The sequence below is a fragment of the Sus scrofa genome, chromosome 9, assembly GCF_054392235.1.
Source record: "Sus scrofa isolate SSC_HxYL_T2T_F1_AM1 chromosome 9, Sscrofa_HxYL_maternal_Yorkshire_Landrace_v2.0, whole genome shotgun sequence".
In the NCBI taxonomy this organism is placed as follows: domain Eukaryota; kingdom Metazoa; phylum Chordata; class Mammalia; order Artiodactyla; family Suidae; genus Sus; species Sus scrofa.
Genome location: NC_139391.1, coordinates 135,657,786 through 135,678,061, shown reverse-complemented (window position 1 = coordinate 135,678,061; position 20,276 = coordinate 135,657,786). Strand labels below are relative to the sequence as shown.

General features: G+C 46.6%; 1 protein-coding gene and 1 non-coding gene across 9 annotated transcripts in view; both read right to left on the bottom strand.

The window, feature by feature from the left end:
- LOC102164427 (uncharacterized) overlaps window positions 1–20,276 on the bottom strand; it is a 219,616-nt gene that overhangs the window by 43,438 nt on the left and 155,902 nt on the right. For 6 of the 8 annotated variants that reach the window (XR_014816565.1, XR_002336035.2, XM_084978082.1 and 3 more), the window contains one exon: window positions 10,493–10,576. Coding sequence is in view for 4 of the 8 variants with exons in the window: in XM_084978082.1 (XP_084834208.1) it covers window positions 10,493–10,576 (84 nt within the window). In the remaining 4 variants the exon portion in view is untranslated. Of the gene's footprint in view, window positions 1–482; window positions 611–9,755; window positions 9,892–10,492; window positions 10,577–20,276 lie in introns of those variants that run through there. The other 2 variants (XR_014816564.1, XR_014816566.1) reach the window with 2 other exon arrangements.
- On the bottom strand, window positions 373–479 carry LOC146400209 (U6 spliceosomal RNA). The gene has a single exon (XR_014817002.1). It is a non-coding gene; the product is annotated as a U6 spliceosomal RNA (small nuclear RNA).

Genomic DNA, 20,276 nt, shown 5'->3' with positions numbered 1-20,276 from the left:
CATGTCTGTGAGTCTGTTTCTGTTCTGCAGATAGGTTCATTTGTGTCAAATTTTATTTTATTTATTTATTTATTTATTTTTTTGTCTTTTTGCTATTTCTTTGGGCCGCTCCCGCGGCCTATGGAGGTTCCCAGGCTAGGGGTCCAATCGGAGCTGGAGCCACTGGCCTACACCAGAGCCACAGCAACGTGGGATCCGAGCCGCGTCTGCAACCTACACCACAGCTCACGGCAACGCCAGATCGTTAACCCACTGAGCAAGGGCAGGGATCGAACCCGCAACCTCATGGTTCCTCGTCGGATTCGTTAACCACTGCGCCACGACGGGAACTCCCATTTGTGTCAAATTTTAGATTCCGCATATAAACGATATGAAAACATGGAACGCTTCCCAATTCTGCATGTCCTCCTTGCTCAGGGCCCGTGCTGATCCTCTCTGTATTGTTCCAGTTTCAGGATATGTGATGCCAAAGCGAGCACTGAAGAAGCTCTTTAAAGACGGCTGACTCAAGCGGCTGCTTTTGCCCCTTACCCTCTTTCTCCTTTCTCTTGTCTGGAGTACACATGCGATATCTGGAGCCACAGGACCCGTGTCATGACCATACGGCAACCTTGAAGAGGAAAGTCACATACAAAGCAAAAGAGTAGAAGAAGCCTGGCCCGCTGAGGGCACGGTTCACCAGATGTCAGGATTTATGTTACAGGAGGGAAGAAGAAATCGCTTATTTACGATTTTTATTACATGCAACCCAGTGCAGTCCCTGTGGATGTGTTGGTTAATGACCCTTCCCCCTTCTCTGCGCTGTGGTCACACATAGGGTCACAACTGTACTTGGGGAGATTTTGGTCATAAGCAAAGCAGCCTAAGAATCCAGACTTTTTTGGAGCCTCACGTGCGAGGAGGAGAAAGTTTCTGATTCCCACGAGGTGTCTGTGCCCCAAAGCTCATGAGGTCCTGCACTCGTCCCCTGGTCCTTATCCTTTGGGGGGAATGAAAGACAGATTGATGCTGAATGCAAGGCAAACACTGTCTGCGGGACTGTAGGATTTGTTCCATCAAAGGCAGGATGAGAGGGAGCAGAGGCCAGCAGAACTCCTACCCAGCTGCGAGGTCTGGAGAAAACCTGGTCCCCTCTGATTCTAAGAGCATGGATTCTAGACCATGGAGAAGTGATGAGTCCTACTTGGGCAGCAGAAGTATTTCTTCACATGTCCACATTCTGTACCCCAAGGAGCTCAAGTTTGCACTTAAATTTAAAGCATTTCTGCGCTTCCCACATCCCAGTTCCTGTGCTCAGTGCTGCGGGAACTCAGAGATGAAAAAGACCCCAGCCTTGCCCTCAGGGAGTTGGCAGTTGAGTTGGGGGTGCACACAAGCTTCTCTGATTCTCACGTATGAATGCAGGACGTTGTGGAAAGGCCCTCACAGAAGTTGAGAGGGATGAGGGGTAAAGACAAAGGAGGAGGAGACTGAAGCCTCAAAGGGACGGTGCATCTGAGCTGGGCTTTGGCGAACAGGTGGCATTTCAACAGAGGGCAGCGTGGGGAGGACCTGCCCCGCCTGAAAGAGCAGCACGAACAGGATGCAGAAGGGTCACTGGTGGTGTGGTGATTTCAGAATGGTCGCAATCTAGGAGGACTACAGTGTTGGGAGCCTGAGGGGGTGAAACTTGGGTACTGAGTGCGGGAGATAAAGCCGTGACTGAGTTTCAAATAAAAACCGTGGTGGCCAGCATTCGCTGCATGTGCAGTAAGTGCAAACCACTGTTCTAGATGTCTTCCGTGAATTAATTCACAATTCTATAGGGTGAGGACTAGTACTCTGCTCATTTCATAGATCAGGATGCTAAGCTTTCACGAAGAAAAAGTCTGTTTGCCTAAAGTCAGATCTCTTGAGAAGAGCCAGGATTCAGCCCAGTTTCTAGGGGATGTGGCTTTTCTTGCTCAGATCTGTGAAATGAGCAACAGGCCATCGGAAACAGACTTGTGACTCTGATGCATCCTCCTCCAGGGCTGGAGCAGGGAGAGAGTAAAGGCAGTACTTCCACTAGGAAAGTAAACCCATTAGGAGGCGCGGAGCCTAGTGAGAACTACTTGCAGGCCTGGTCTGGGGCAGGGCTGAGGGGACAGACGGGGAGGAAACAGGCAGGACTGGTGCTTGGGAAGCTCTGAGTATATGCAGCTGGTACGGAGGGAGCAGGACGATGACTTTAAAGAGAGGAGGAGGGAGAGGAGTCTGGGAGAAGAACAAAGGCTTCTCAGACTTGATCACACTTGTCCCCAGATTTGTCCCACAGATCCATTCCCTGCATGTGACATGATGTGGGGGCAAGTTTCTTCACTGTGTATTCCATGAGGTGGCAAAGGACTGGAACTAGGCTGAATGTCCTCCAATAGGACACTGTTTGGATACATTATGGTTTAGCAGTACATTGAAATACTATATTTTTGGATGGCCTGGGGGTTAAGCACGGTCTTCACATTTCTAAGTGTTTGGAAAAAAATGAAGACTAATATTCTGTGATGTGAAAATTATATGAAATTTAGCTCTCAGTGTCCATCTGTAAAGTTTTATTGGAATCCAGCCATGTCCATTTATGTGTCATCTGTGTCTGCTTTCCCACCACGATGGCAGAGTTGAGCCCTGTGAAAGAGGTCTCGTGGCCTGCAGAGCCAAAGATATTTACAATCTGGCCCTTTACAGAAAAAGTTGGCTAACCTGACAAAGGTCCCTGGAAAGCTGCACAAGAAATGAGCCATCGTGAGTGCCCCTGGGAGAGGAGTCCAAGGACAGAATTGGAAAGGAGACTTCTTACAGTGTAACTTTTGTAATTTTCAATCATGTGAATGTCTGACCGATCTTTAATTTAATTTGAAATTTAAGAGGAGAGAAGGATGCTTCCCATCCAGAACTGAAGGAAGAGGAGGGAGAAAAGGAAGAAAGGGTGACCGAATTCTAGCTCTTTAGCCCGGGGTCTGGGTGAGGTCATGGGTCTCCAGTCAGGAGAGGCTGCAAGGCGAGTTGGGCCTTGACCTTGGCATTGACGTGCTAAACCTCCAGGACAGCTCTGTTGCCCTGTGGGTGAGTCGTCAGTGCTGCTCACGTGCCTAGAGGCCCTCCCTCAGAAGGGACTAGAAGCCTCTGTCTCTCTGCCTGCCGTGGGAACAAGGGAAACGGACAAGGAAACCCAGACTGCAGCCTCATCAGTCACTGATAAATAAGAAGCCCAGTGGAGTTCCTTGGTGGCCTAGTATTAAGGATTCAGCATTGTCCCTGCTGTGGCTTGGGTTCAATCCCTGGCCTGGGAACTTCTGTATGCCTCGGGCTCAACCAAACTAAATCTATAAATAAAGGGGCAGAGTGGATTGGGAATGTGCAGCAATGAGAAGGGCAGAAGGATTCTGGACTCTGGACACTGAGTCCTAGTCATGCTTAGCCACCAACTACCCCTGTGACCTTAGATAAGTCATTTTCCCTTTGGGTCCCAGCCTGAACCTGGCTTTTGGGTCCCAGGGGCCTGGACCAGAATGATGGTCATGCAACTGCCACTCCCCTGCCCCCCCTTCACCTGCTCCTGCCCGCTTTACCTACTGGGTATTACCGTGAGACTTCACAGAGGCCCTGGATTGAAAAAATGACAACCAGTCAAAACAATGGCCAGTCTCACCTTGACGGTCTCTCTGTCACTCTGTAGCTGAGAGCCTCGCCACCTCCCCAGATACAACCTCTTAAGAGAGGGAGGTCAAAGGAACACCTTTCAGCCATGGATTGAGCAGTGGGGACCTCAGAGGGCCCAGGTGATGGCTGAGCTAGCAAAGCAGCAGCAGGCAAGAAGTGGCTAGGGAGGGGGTTGTGTGTCCATGGACATGGTGGAGGCCCTTCTTGAGCAAATCCAGGCAGATACATTAACAGCCCAAGTGCCGTAGCAGCTGCAGCCTGCTGATTGGTCCCTGGGGAAGCCCTGGAGTGAAGGTGGGGCACCCTGAGTAGAGGACTTGCCACCTGAGCAAGGTGTGTGGCTGCATCTTCCTGGCCCTCCTGGTCATGAGCAGCCAGCTCAGAGGCTGGTCAGCATCCTCAGAGAGCACTGGGTGCACAGCCCACAGCTGCCCTCCAGGCCTGGAAGCCTCTTCTCTCCCTTTCCCTACAAGGCCCTATGCCTCATTTACGACCCAGCTCAAAACTCTCCTCTTGAACACAGAAGCCCGTTTGAAGGGGCTCCCCATGGCCAAATTTGAGATAATCTGATCACAAAATAAGTAATGATTGCAATAGATGATAACCTAAAGAGTAAGAATAAAGAAGGAAAGAATAAAGAATAACAATAAGAGTAAAGAAAGACATTTACCTATATCAGAATAGGCAGATGTTTGAATAAGTAAATACGGGGGGAAGGACAGCCTCTTTACAGCAAAATTCCAACTGATGCATGTTGGAAGGCGTGAAGGAAAGAGAAACAGAAAGCCACCACTTGGCAAAACCACGCTCACGATTGTTTTAAGTAAGACTCATCAATGGAAACAAACAATTGTGGGGACAACAAGATGAGAAACAGGATGTTCACATAAAATCTCAAAGTAGTTTCCCGGGAGATGCCTGTTAATTGCAAAGGGCAACAGCGTAACTTTACAGTGGGAAAACCAGGCAGGCCCCTCCTTGCTCAGGTGACCAGAGTCAACATGACACGTGACACATGTGCCGGCCTCGTGTGCTGCCGGATACAATGTGCCATGAAGCATCGCCTCTGCGGTGCTCTCGTCAAAATGCACAACCGGAGGAAACACCAGCCAAACCCAAGTTGCGGCACATCCTACAAAACAACTGGCTGGTACCCTTCCAAATATGAAGGCCGTGAAGGAGTAAGAGGCAGGCGCCCTCCCAGACTAGAGAGACGAAGGAAACACGATAGCTAAGTGCTGTGGGTGAACCTGGACTGGCTCCTGGGCCAGATGAAGAGCGTTCGTGGGGAACTTGATGACATTCTAACGAGGTTTTTAGCTAATGTTACTTTCCCGGTTTTGATGACTGCACTGTAACTCCACAGGATGTTAACACTTGGGGAAACTAGGTGGAGGGTATTTGGGAATTCTTTGTATGCTTTTGCAACATTTATGTAAGTGAAATCATTTGGAAAAGGCAAAACAGAAACCCTTTCCTCATTGGTCCACCTCCCAGAGTCCCTTCCACGGCTGTGTATAGCTGGTGACATCACACGGGCTGTTGCTGTCATTTGTTTATGCGTTTGCTCCCTCAGGCTCTGACTTCTAGGACGGGGACTAGGTCTCCTTAACCTTTGTTTTGGCCTCCTCTTGTAAATCTCCTCTGGGTGGGAGCTGATTGGCTGTTGCTCTTCCAGAGACCCCTTCTACTCCACGCCTCCACTGCCAAAAGCACCAGTTCTTTCAGCTGCTCAGACCCAAGTCCTAGGAGTCGTCTCTATACCTCTCTTTCTCTCTCCTCCCAGGACTAGCAAGTCTTGTTGGGGTTCTCCAACAGTTGGGGGTCTCTAGAGTTTATCACCAACCAGACAATCCTCCCCCTCCTCTGCCAGTGCCCTCAGCCAAGGGTACTCATTTCTCGGAGGAACCTGAACCTTATGACTTGGTTCTCCCGCACCTGCATCCTCCAGTTCTTTTCCACCGAACAGCCAGAGGGATCTTTTATTCTTTTTTATTTATTTATTTTTTTAAGGGAACTGCAAACTTTATTTATTTTTTTTTAATTTTATTTTACTTTTTTGTCTTTTTGCCATTTCTTGGGCCGCTCTCGCGGCATATGGAGGTTCCCAGGCTAGGGGTCTAATCAGAGCTGTAGCCACTGGCCTACGCCAGAGCCACAGCAACGCGGGATCCGAGCCGTGTCTGAGACCTACACCACAGCTCATGGCAACGCCGGATCGTTAACCCACTGAGCAAGGGCAGGGATCGAACCCGCAACCTCATGGTTCCTAGTCGGATTCGTTAACCACTGCGCCACCACGGGAACTCCAGAGGGATCTTTTAAAGGAGAAAGTCGGGTCTCCGGTCACTCCCTCCGGTGGTTTCCCGTTGCCATTAGTGCAAAATCCACATCCCCAGCCTGTCTCAGGAAGCCCCCGCCTTCTACTGCATCTGCCTCACCCCGACCCTCCCTGCCCTCCCTCTCCGGCTCCAGCCGCTGGGGCCTCCGTCTCTCCCACAGCCCCCTGAGTTAGTTTCCATGGCTGGGGTGTGGGTCCTCTGCAGCTCCTCACAGGAGCAACTCCTTCTCAACATTCCAGTTTCAGCCCAGTGTCACCTCCTCGGATAGACCTTACCTAATCTGTTAGCTGAATTAATTCTCTTCTCCGGCAGACACTCTTTGTGTGGGGGCTTCTATAACAAGCACCACAGATTGGGTGGCTTAAACAACAGAGATTCATTTTCTCATGGTTCTGGAGATTAGAAGTCCAAGATCAAGGTGTCAACAAGGGGTCGGTCCGTCCAAGGGCTGTGGGAAGGACTTGCTCTGTGCCCCTTTCCCAGCTGCTGGTGGCAGGTGGCAGTCTTTGGTGCTCCGTGGCTGGGAGGCACGTCACTCTGATCTGCCTTCATCGTCACATGGCATTCTCCCTGTTTGCCTCTCTCCAAGTTTTCCTCCCCACCCCACCCCAAGCCATAGCAGTGACAATGCTGAATCCCTAACCACTAGGCCACCAGGGAACTCCCAAATATTCCTTTTTTTTTTTCCCAGAAAACCAGTCATGTTAGATTAGAGCCTACCTAATAGTCTCATTTTAACTCAGTTACCTCAGTAAAGACCTTATCTCCAAATAAGGTCATATTCTGGGTCAACATGTGACTTTCGGTGGAACACAGGTCAACCCGTAACAGTTCCATCACTTTGTTTTACTTAGGGCCTTTATACCATCTTAATTATCTCATTTATTTGTTTGTGGTCATTGTCTGTGTCTCCCAACTACACCGTAAACTACACGAGGGCAGGGAGCTGCCCCAGCTTTAGTGCCTGGTCCTTCTCCTGACCTGCGGAGGGACACAGTCCGTATTTCTACAGCATGAATCAGAATACTTCCCTCCAAGTGCCCCGAGGAGAGCAACAGACCTGTCCTCATTCAGTTTCCACCAGAAACCCATGTGCTCACTGCACGTTCACCGCTTAGCTCGATGGGCAGCCCAAGATCTGCAGCATCAAACCCTGGATCCAGCCATGAATCTCAGAGCCGGAGAGATGCTCTCCACTGGTAAATGCTCAGTAATACTCACTGAATGTTGAGTGAATGACAGCCACACATAGTTCGGATTTTGACCCAGGTTTCCTGCCCCCCAGACATTGCAGCATAGCCTGATGGCTAAGGACATGGGCCGTGGAGCCAGACTGCTTGGGTCTGCCACTTAAGCAAGACCTGGGTACATCACTTACCCACCCTTTGCATCAGCTTTTCCAACTACGAAATGGAGAAAACTATAAAAGTATGTCCCTAGTAAGTCACTGTATGAAATGAGATCACATGTGATGAACAGTGTTTTTAACCATGAGGAAGTGCTTCATGCTCATCCAGGTCTCATCTTTTAGGCCTGGTCCTGAGGTTTCAGAAAGCTCCTAGTGGACAGAGGGACCAGAGCCCAAGAGGTGTCTCTGGGCAACAGGGGACACAGAGGCTCCAGGTTACTACTCAAAATCCCCATCTGCCCCCAAAGATAGCCATCCAGCACTGGGGAGATTTTGACCATTAAATGCTGGGTGGGCTTTAGAGTTTCACTGGTACTTCTGGCTGATGGAGGAGAAGAAAAAGGAGGATCTAATTCCTCAGACTCTCTCTGAACAGCCAATATGAGGTATGTGGCTTCCAGATGACTCAACAGGGCCAGTTTTCTTGGAATTGGTCACTCTGGCCCAAAACTGTCCATGTTGCAACAGCCTCACTCAGCCACCCCCAGAAAAGCTGACCACCTTTCAGCTTGCTTCCTGATTTAATACTTATTTATAGCCACGTGCATGGACTTAGAGACCAACGAGGCTAAAAATACCCCTACCCCACTTCACTTCTTTGTTTTTTGTAGGTTCCTTGTTCTAATTTTACAGCTCAGGAGATTGGAAATTGCTGTCAGAATGGAGTGACTTCTGGGGGTGGCAGGGGGACCAGAGGACACACAGGCTTTGTTCGGGAGACAGGGGGATCCATTCCCAACCTCAGCTCTCAAGTCAATGTGCTATGATGTTTTGGGATATCCTCCTCCCTGCCGCATCTCAGTGTCCTTCTCCTGAAGGTAGAATTGAACTTGATGCTCTAGGGTGTTTTCTTGCTCTTCATTCACAGCTAAATGCAACGGTACGCATGGAGAAAGCTGACACAGATCACTGCTCACTCATTCATTTAACAAACACTTATGAAGCAAAAATGTCATGTGTTTGATGGTGGTAGTGTCACGGAGAGGAAGAGAATAAAAAGGGGAGACAGACTTGGAGGGGGTGCAATTTTAATTAAGGAGGTTGGGGAAGACCTCACTGAACAGGTGGTATTTGCCTGAAGACAGGAATGAGGCTGTGCCCGGGAGGAGAGGCAGTGCGCAGGCAGAAACCTGCGGGGAGCTGTCCCAACAGACGGGCTGCAAATACCAAAGCCTCAAGGTGGGAGCACACCTGGCGGCTTTGAGGCCACTGGGTCTGGAGTGGAGAGAGCAGGGAGTGCAGGCGAACAGATGGAAAGGTAAGATGGGCCACTGCTCCGGCTGGGACGGGGTGCCATGGGTTGAGCTGAGGGGAGACCTCAGCTGACCTCCTTCTTCACAGGATAGCCTGGCTGCTGGGACAGTTCCTAACAAACTGCGGGGCACGGGTGGAGGCTGGGACACTATTAAGGAAACCTGCAAACCAGGCAAGGGTGACGGTGGCTTGGAATAGCGTGAGGGCGGAGAAAGAGAGGACGGGTCGGGATCTGTGTGTATGTGGAAGGGGAGGCTGAGGGACTGGGGACGACATGAGAGAAACGGAAGCCAAGAGTGACTCCAAGGTTTCTGGCTTGGGCAATGATGGAATTGCCATGACCTCAACTGGAGAAGGCAATGGGAGGAGGAAAAACCAGGAACTCCGTTTTACACCCATGAGGAGAGAGATGCCTATTAGACATCCCAGCGGAGGAGTTGAGTGGGCAGTTGGATGTGAGTCTGGAGGTCAGGAGAGAGTCTGAACTGGAGGTGCACATTTGAGAGTTGTCAGCAGGTACATTTATAGGGTACAGAAAGCTGCAGGCCTGGGTGAGGTCCCCCAGAGGGTGCGAGAGGGTCCCAGCTCTGAGCTCTGGGGCACACCAACAATCAGAGAAGGAACCAGAAAAAGGGATAGAGAAGAATCAGCCAGGGAGACATGGCTGACACCTCTCCAGGCCTTAGTGCTTCGTCTGTGAACGGGAGGCTTTCAGGGTTCCCCTCCCACTCTGATATCTGTGCTTGTAAGATGCCGAATGGAGCTGTGCCCAGACTGCAGCAGGAAACCCCTTCCCAGCCCTTGTCTTGTAAGTGGGCCCCAGGCTCCTATTTGAGCTGCCCCCTGGGGTGGGGGCAGCTGCAGATGGCCTGAGGCAGCTGGTCACAGAGACAGGTGGGGAGTGGAGGCTGGCAGCCCTGGCCCAGAAAGCCTTCCGCCGGCCCCTCTTGGGGAGCGGGGGAGGGCCGGGGGGTCTTTACCTGGGCTGGAGAAGTAGGAGCCGGCTCAGCTCTGACACTGCTTTCCTCTGTTGGCAAGAAGCAGCCAATCTTTTCTCTTGTGATCGATGCCACCAGGGGGGTAAATGCTTGGGATACCATCACGCACAGGATTCTGAGCATTTCTCACAGAAAAGGGAAGAGTGGCTTCTAACTGACACCATTATCCTCCTCCTCCTCTCTTGGGAACTTGAAGAAATCTCTTTGCCGCCTGCCCAGAGGTCATGACAAGTCAGAGCTTTTTCCCAGGATCTCTAGACTCTACCTTTGGAAGGAGCAGAACCAGTCCTGGAAGCCACTGGGGTGTCAGGCCTGCAGGATTCCTGGCCTCGAGGAGTGTGGGCTCAGCAGCCCAGCCAGCGTCGGACCTGTCGCTCCCAGCCGGCACACTAATCCCTCTCGGGGAGCCCACACTTAGCCCAGCTGGGGAGCGCTGGTGTGACTACTACTAATTAGTCACTTCCCTTGCGCATTTACTGTGATAGACATTTTACATACATTAATATTTTAATATATTGTACACACATGTGTATATATGTACACAGAGTGTATATGTGTGTGTGTATACATACACACTCTATGTACATATATACACACAATCCACAGGAATCCTACTATAACACCTCATAATAACTGAAAGACATAACACAATTGGCCCAAGCGCCTCCTCTTTGCTGTACTGTCACCATAATGAGACTCCGAGTTTTGCGCAGTTGAATTCTTGGGATCCTGATTACGACGTTCCCATCAGGTACGGCCATGTTATTGTTCCCATTTACAAAAGTGGAAAGAGATTAATTTAATTTACTTACCTCAAGTCACAGGAGATTTGAACCCGGGCGTCCCGGCTGCGTGGCCGACGGGCTTCACCCTCCTCGCCATGTGTACAAAAGTATCTGTGAGAGAGAATAACGCAGGGGATCAGGCCACTCCGTTGACGTGGAATCTTCTGTGCTCTTTGTATTACCCCCCTCCATCAGGGGCTGTGCCCCGAACACCGATACAGCCTCTTTCCAGGATGTTGCTAACTCAACCCCCATCGGTCTGGGTCGCTGTGAGGGTAGAGACCACAAGCCCACACTGGAGAGAGGAGTGGAGCATAACAACGCCAATCGAAGGGTTCAGAAATGGAGAAACTTGGGTCCAATCCCGGTCCCACTGCTTATACCCCTACTGCCTCACGCATGTCACTCGGTCTCCCCGAGCCTCAGTTTCCTTATTTGTAATGTGTGGTTTTGTGCATAATAAATGAATGAACACATGAAAAGCCCATACGTAGCACAATGTTTGACACAAAGCAAGTGTTCAATGGTACTAGCAAATGACTTTTCTGGGAAAACATTACATTTCTAATAATTTAGCCACTGGAGATGGAGTTTAAGAAAAAGAGTTTAATTGATTGACTGATTGATTGAAGTACTGGCCTTGCCTGCGGTATGCAGAAGTTCCAGCGTCGAGGAACCGTGCCATTGCAGCGACCTGAGCCACAGCAGTGACAACACTGGATCCCTAACCCACTGAGCCACAAGGGAAGTCCCAAAAGAATTTAGGTCCGGGCTCTTTACAGAAACATGCTTTGGGGCTATTGCAAGGATTCAACGAATTAAAATAAATAAAGCACCTAGAAGAGTGCCTGACACATCATATATGCTAACAAGTGGTGCTTTTTTTCTTTTTTCTTTTTTCTTTTGTCTTTTTAGGCATATGGAGGTTCCCAGGCTGGGGGTCAAATCGGAGCTGTAGCTGCCAGCCTATACCACAGTCATGGCAATACCAGATCTGAGCAATTCTGCAACCTACACCACAGCTGACAGCAATGCCGAATCATTAATCCACTGAGCGAGGCCAGGACTGAACCTGTGTCCTCACGGATATTAGTCAGACGCATTTCCACTGAGCCACAATGAGAACTCCAAGTGGTTCTTAATCTGGGTTTGATGGGTGAGCCTTGGGGGACTAAGAACCACCTGATACTGGTGGTATGAATGCCTCTTTCTGGGGCCAGACTTCACAGTTATCGTTAGCTTCTCAGGGAGGTCACCAACTCTCAAAATATTGAACATTTCAGCTTTAGAAGTTTTTCCCATCCTTCCAGCATATATCCTCCTAATGTGGTTTGGGTTGAGAAATTTGTTTACCCTGTTAGAAGTATGATTAAAGTAGGAGTCCACAGGACTGAAGAGGCCAGATGGACTCGCCTATTGGGGAGGAGGTGAAAGTCAATGAATGACACTGTGGACACCATTTTTTGCTGCCCAGCCATATGCTTTTGCATCCTGGCCTTTAGCTGTTTGCAAAATGTGGATGACTAGATGGGCAATCACCAGTAAGTGAGCTGGTTTTCACCATGCCCATGCTATGGGCACTTTCAATGTCTGCCAGACAGACCGTGTATCCTGAGCCCTGTGTGTGTTCGCCATCTTTTTTTTTTTTTTTGTCTTTTTTGTCTTTTTAGGGCTGCACCTGCAGCATATGGAGCTTCCCAGGCTGGGGGTCCAGTTGGAGCTATAGGCGTCAGCCTACACCAGAGCTATAGCAACACAGGATCTGAGCCATGTCTGTAACCTACACCACAGCTCATGGCAACGCTGGATTCTTAACCCACTGAGCGAGGCCAGGGATTGAAACTGCGTCCTCATGGAACCTAGTCAGGTTCGTTAACTACTGAGCCATGATGGGAATTCCTGCTCTCCATCCTAACCTGTGGATTTGGATACATCAAAGAAATCTTCACACTGTACCCAGGAATAGACAGGGGAGGGTCAGCCTTGTTTGGTGACTTTCAGTGACATCTGTCTAAGGAGATCATCTGCTAGTCCGTGACAGATGTTTTCTTATACTAGTTTTTCGAACATAGCCACATTGATTACCAAAAGAGTCAATCTTTAAGGCTGAAGCTTCCCTCCTGAACAAGGGAAAAAAAACAACCCCGGCAGAACTGTAACACCTAAGCTAAATCTTCCTCCCTCTGAAGTTCAATTCTTTATCACCTTCCTCGTTTGTGTTTCAAAGACAGAGAGAAAAGGATTCACCCAAACTGTGAAATATTCTTGGCTCTCCCAATTCTGGGAGGGTTATAAAAACCCTTGGAGGGATGGAATTAAGATGGTGGAATAGAAGGACTGGAGCTCAACTTCTCTCCTAAAAACAAAAAAATTGACAGTTAAATGCTGAGCAATCTTCAACCAAATGGACCAGAAATCTTCAAAAAGATATCCTACTCCAGAAGACAAAGAGGAGGCCACATCAAGAGGTAGGAGGGGCAATTACGTGGGTGCAAGCCCCACAGACTGGAAAGTAACTGGTTCACAGAGACTCACCTACAGGAGAGTTCTGAGCTCCACATCAAACTCTCTCATGTGGGGATCTGGCATGGGGAGAAAGAGTCCCTGGAGCATCTGGCATTGAAGGCCAGTGGGGCTTGTGTGCAGGAGCTCCACGGGACTGGGGGAAATGGAGACCCCATTGTTAAAAGGCACACACAGACTTCACATGCACTGGGTCCCAGGGCAAAGCTAAGTGTCCATAGGAATCTGGGTCAAACCTGATGGCAGTTCTTGGAGGACCTCCTGGGAAAACAGGGGTGAATGTGACTTGTGAGGGAAGGACATTGAAAGCAAAGCTCTCAGGAATATTCAGCAGCATGCCTATCTCTGGAGGTGGCCATTTTGGGACAATCTGGCTGTACCCATCAACACTGAGAAGCCCCAGGACAAACAACAATCCAGGTGGTATCACAGCCCCACCCATCAGTAAACAGGCTGCCTAAAGAGCCCCCAGGCACACAGCCCTGCCTCCAATCTCACCCAGAGACAAAGCCCCACCACCAGAGGGAGGCATCAGCTCCACTTACCAGCGGGCAGGCATCAGTCCCTCCCATTAGAAAGCCTACAGCAAGCCCCTGTACCAACTTTAGCCACAAGTGGGGCAGACACCAGAAGTAACAGAGACTATAACTCTATTATCTGTAAAAAGGTCACCACACCAAAAACCTATACAAATGAAAAGACAGAGAACCATAACTCAGATGAGGGAGAAAGGAAAAACCCCGGAAAATCAGCTAAGTGATGAGATTCTCAGCATCCAGGAAAAAGACTTTAGATTGTTGATGCTGAAGATGATGCAAGACATTGGAAATAAACTGGAGGCAAAGATGGATAACTTACTGGAAACACTGAGCAAAGAGATACAAGATATAAAACTTAAACAAGAAGAGATGCAAAATACAATAACTGAAATTAAAAATTCATTAGAAGCAGCTAACAGCAGAATACAGGAGGCAGAAGAACAAATAATCGAGGTGGAGGACAGATTCATGGAAATCACTGATGCAGAACAGAAAAGAGAAAAAAGACTGAAAACAAATGAAGAGAGTCTCAGAGAACTCTGGGACAATGTTAAATGCTCCAACATCCGTATTATAGGGGTGCCAGAAGGAGAAGAGAGAGAGAAGGGGACAGAAAAAATATTCCAAGAGATAATAGCCGAAAACTTCCCCAAAATGGGAAAGGAACCACTCACTCAAATCCAGGAAGTGCAACGAGTACCATATAAAATAAACCCAAGGAGGAACACCCCAAGACACATATTAATCAAACTGACCAAAATTAAAGACAAAGAGAAAACACTGAGAGCAGCTAGGGAAAAGAAACAAATAACATACAAGGGAACCCCAATAAGGTTATTGGCAGATTTTTCAGCAGAAGCTCTGCAGGTCAGAAGGGAGTGGCATGATATACTTATGATAAAAGGAAAAAAACCTCCAACCAAGATTACTCTACCCAGCAAGGCTCTCATTCAGATTTGAAGGAGAAATCAAAACCTTCACAGATAAGTAAAAGCTGAGAGAATTCAGCACCACTAAACCAGCTTTACAACAAATACTAAAAGAACTTCTCTAGGCAGAAAAGAAAAGGCCTCAACCAGAAACAAAAATTCCACAAATGACAAGGCTCACTAGTAAAGGTATATATACAGTAAAGGTATGAAATCATCCATGCACAATTATGCCACCAAAATCAGAAATTATTAGAAGAGGCGGGTACAAATGCAGGACACTGGAGACACACTTGCAATTAAGAGGCCAACAACTTAAAACAATCTCATACACATATAGACTCTTATATCAAAACTTCAGAGTAACCACCAACCAAAAATCTACAACTGATACACAAACAAGAAAAATCCACTCAAATACAACTCTAAAGATAGTCATGAAACCAGAAGAGGAGAGAACAAGAGAAGAAGGGAAGAAAAAAGAGAAACAAAAATAAATCCAAAGCAATTAACAAAATGGCAATAAGAACACACACATCAATAATTACCTTAAATGTTAATGGACTAAACGTCCCAACCAAAAGACATAGACTGGCTGAATGGATACAAAAACAAGATCCATATATATGCTGCCTTCAAGAGACCCACTTCATTTCTAGGGACACATACAAATTGAAAGTGAGAGGATGAAAGAAAATATTTCATGCAAACGGGAATCAAAAGAAAGCTGGAGTAGCAACACTCATAACAGACAAAATATACTTTAAAATGAAGAATATTTTAAGGGACAAGGAAGGTCACTACATAATGATCAAAGGATCAATCCAAGAATAAGATACAACAATTTTAAATATCTACACACCCAACATAGGTTCACCACAATATATAAGGCAACTGCTAACAACCTTAAAAGGACAAGTCAACAATAACACAATAATAGTGGGGGACTTTAACACCCCACTTACAGCAATGGACAGAGCATCAAGACAGAAAATCAATAAGGAAACACAGGCCCTGAATGAAGCATTAGACCAGATGGACTGAATAGATATTTATAGGACATTCCATCTAAAATCAACAGAATACACATTCTTCTCAAGTGCACATGGAACATTCTCTAAGATTGATCACATCCTGGGCTATAAATCAAGCCTCAGTAACTTTAAGAAAATTGAAATCATATCAAGCATCTTTTCTGACTACAATGCTATATGACTGAAAATCAACAACAAGGAAAAAACTGCAAAAAACACAAACACATGGAGACTCAACAACATGCTACTAAACAACCAATGGATCACTGAAGAAATCAAAGAGGAAATTAAAAAATACCTAGAAGCAAATGACAACGAAGATACGACACTCCAAAACCTATGGGATGCAGCAAAAGCCGTTCTAAGAGGAAAGTTTATAGCAATACAAGACCACCTCAGGAAACAAGAAAAAGCTCAAATAAACAAGCTAACTTTACATCTAAAGCAGCTTGAGAGAGAAGAACAGACAGGACCTAAAGTTAGTAGAAGGAAAGAAATCATAAAGATCAGAGCAGAAATCAATGAAATAGAAATGAAGAAAACCATAGAAAAGATCAATGAAATGAAAAGCTGGGTCTTTGAAAAGATCAACAAAATTGATAAACCCCTAGCCAGACTTATCAAGAAAACAAAGAGAGAAGACTCAAATCAAAAATTAGAAATGGAAAAGGAGAAGTAACAACAGACATCACAGAAATACAAAGGATCATAAGAGATTACTATATGCAACTATATGCCAATAAAATGGAAAACCTAGAAGAAATGGACAAATTCTTAGAAAAGTACAATCTTCCAAGACTAAACCAAGATGAAACAGAAAAGAAGAATGGACCAATCACAAGAACTGAAATTGAAACTGTGATTAGAAAACTTCCAACAAACAAAAGTCCAGGATCAGAGGGCTTCACAGGCGAATTCTATCAAACATTTAGAGAAGAGCTAACACCTATCCGTCTGAAACTATTTCAAAAAATTGCAGAGGAAGGGATACTCCCAAACTCATTCTATGAGGCCACCATCACCCTGATACCAAAACCAGACAAAGATACCACAAAAAAAGAAAACTACAGGCCAATTTCACTGATGAACATAGATGCAAAAATCCTCAACAAAATACTAGCAAACCACATCCAACAATACATTAAAAGGATTGTACATCATGATCAAGTGGGATTTACCCCAGGGATGCAAGGGTTCTTCGATATCCACAAATCCATCAGTGTGATACACCACATTAACAAACTGAAGAATAAAAACCATATGATCCTCTCAATAGATGCGGAAAAAGCCTTTGACAAATTCCAACACCCATTTCTGATAAAAACCCTTCAGAAAGTGGGCATAACGGGAACCTACCTCAACATGATAAAGGCCATATATGACAAATCCACAGAGAACATCATCCTCAATGGTGAAAAGCTGAAAGAATTCCTGCTGAGATCAGGAACAAGACAAGGATGTCTGCTCTCCCCACTACTATTCGACATAGTTTTGAAAGTCCTAGCCTAGCAATCAGAGAAGTAAAAGAGACAAAGGGAATCCAAAAGGGAAAGGAAGAAGTAAAATTATCACCATTTGCAGATGACCTGATACTACACGTAGAGAATCCTAAAGACTCTACCAGAAAACTGTTAGAGCTCATCCATAAATTTGGCAAAGTTGCAGGATACAAAATTAATACACAGAAATCAACGGCATTTCTATACACTAACAATGAAAGATCAGAAAGAGAAATCAGGGAAGCAATCCTGTTTAGCATCACATCCAAAAGAACAAAATAGAGAAGAGTAAATCTACCTAAAGAGACAAAAGACCTGTACTCTCAAAATTCTAAGACGCTGATGAAAGAAATCAAAGATGACACAAACAGATGGAAAGACAAATCATGCTCTTGGATTGGAAGAGTCAATATTATCCAAATGACTATACTATCTAAGGCAATCTACAGATTCAATGCAATCCCTATCAAATTACCAAGGACATTTTTCACAGAACTTGAACAAAATATTTTAAAGTTTGTTTGGAAGCACAAAAGACCCAGAATAGCCAAAGATATCCTGAAAAAGAAAAATGGAGCTGGAGGAATCAGGCTCCCTGACTTCAGACTATACTACAAATCTACAGTCATCAAAACTATGGTACTGGCACAAAGACAGAAATATAGATCAGTGGAATAGGATAGAAAGCCCAGAATTAAACCCATGCACCTACAGCCAACTAATCTATGACAAAGGAGACAAGAATATACAATGGAGAAAAAACAGCCTGTTCAATAAGTGGTACTGGTAAAACTGGACAGCCACAAGGAAAAGAATGAAATTAGAAAACTCCCTAACACCATACACAAAAATAAACTCCAAATGGATTAAAGACCTAGATATAAGACCAGGCACTATAAAATTCTTAGAGGAAAACATAGGCCAAACACTCTCTGACATAAACGACAGCAGCATCTTCTCAGATCCACCTCTTAGAGTAATGACAATAAAAACAAAAATAAACAAATGGGACCTAGTTAAACTTAAAAGTTTAGGAAACCCTAAACAGCACAAAAAGACAACCCACAGAATGGGAGAAAATCTTTGCAAGTGAATCCAATAACAAGGAATTAATCTCCAAAATATTTAAACACCTTCTGCAGCCCATACCAAAAAAAAAAAAAAAAAAAAAAAAAAAAAAAAAAAAAAAAAAAACACACAAAAAAACCCATCAAAAAATGGGCAGAAGATCTAAACAGACAGATCTCCAAAGAAGACATACAGATGGCCACAAAACACATGAAGAGATGTTCAACATCACTCATGATTAGAGAAATGCAAATCATAACCACGATGAGGTACCACCTTACACCAGCCAGACTGGCCATCATCCAAAAGTCTACAAACAATAAGTGCTGGAGAGGGTGTGGAGAAAAAGGAACACTAGTACACTGTTGGTGGGATTGTAAATGGGTGCAACCACTGTGGAAAACAGTATGGAGATTCCTCAGAAAATTAAACATAGAACTACCATTTGATCCAGCAATCCCACTCCTGGGCATCTATCCAGAGAACACCATGACTCGCAAAGACACACATATTCTGATGTTCACGGCAGCACTATTTGCAATAGCCAAGACATGGACACAACCTAAATGTCCATCAACAGAGGAGTGGATCAAGATATACATATACACAATGGAATATTACTCAGCCATTAAAAGGAACGAAATACTGGCATTTTTAGTAACATGGATGGACCTAGAAACTATCATGCTAAGTGAAGTCAGTCAGACAATGAGACACCAAGATCAAATGCTTTCACTGACATGTGGAATCTGAAAAAAGGACAGACCGAATTTCTTTGCAGAACAGATACTGACTCACAGACTTTGAAAAACTTATGGTTTCCAAAGGAGACAGTTTGGGGGATGGGGGGATGCTCTGGTGTTGTGGGATGGAAATCCTATAAAATTGGGTTGTGATGATCATTGTACAACTATACTTTTTTTTTTTTTTTGTCTTTTTGCTGTTTCTTGGGCCGCTCCCGCGGCATATGGAGGTTCCCAGGCTAGGGGTCAAATCGGAGCCGTAGCTACTGGCCTACACCAGAGCCACAGCAACGCAGGATCCGAGCCGCGTCTGCAACCTACACCACAGCTCACGGCAACGCCGGATCGTTAACCCACTGAGCAAGGGCAGGGATCGAACCCGCAACCTCATGGTTCCTAGTCGGATTCGTTAACCACTGCGCCATGACGGGAACTCCCATTGTAGAACTATAAATGTAATAAATTCATTGAGTAATTTTAAAAAATCAAATGGAAAATTCCAGAACTAAAAAAAAAAAACCCTTGGAAAGTCATTAGAGGATGACCTGGAGAGTGATTCAAAAGCACCCTAAGAAATTGTGTGACAGGCAGAAAAAGACTTCTGGAGTCCATCACACCCAGTGTGAGGTCTATGCAAATCCACCCCAAGGCACCAACTTCCCCCAGCTGGAGGCCATCTCCCTTCCCCACTGCCCTCACCCTCACTGGGCAGCACTGACGCTCGTGGGAGCCTGGGGAGGCAGCCAGGCCCAGGGCAGCTGGGAGCAGAGCAAGTTAGCCTATTTCTACAGCAGGCTGTTCCCCTGTGCCTCTCACCACAGTGATGTGGTGACTCACTCTGAATAAGGCCTCATAAATTTCTTCCTAAGAACACACTTGTCACTGAACCATTCCAACAATTTGGCAGGACAGGAGATGTGACTCAAGGCAGCAGAGCCAATAGTTAATCCTCTGTTTATAAGGCATTTCCCTGTCAGGGCTGGAGAGGGGCGAGGACCCCCAAGTCAATGTCACACATTCCATGTAGAGCTGGAAGGCCTACGCCCTCCCTCACGGATGAGGGATTTAGGGACTTAGCCCCTCGGGCCCAGCTGCGATAGACCCTGCCCCTCACCCCAGGCGGCAGCCCTGTGGAGGGGCTGTGGTGGTAGATGGGGGTTTGAATCCTGGCTCTGCCAATTCCAAGCTGGGCGACCTTAAGCAGCTTCCTCTCTAGCTTCTCCTTTCCTCATCTGTGAAATGGGATTAACTCATGAGGCTTCTGTAAGGCTTCCGTGAGGCACACTGGGTAAAGAGCTTTGAGCAAAACGCCAGCAGGCAGCGAGGCCCCATGCTTGCAGCTGATAGCTTCTGTGCCGACTCCGGTCAAGGGCCACGTGTCTCTTTGGCTCATGACCACCGCCTCTTGGCCTCCTGCCGTCCTGTCCTCTGCCGTCCACTCCACCTTCTCATGCTTTCTTTAGAAGAAAGAAAGGT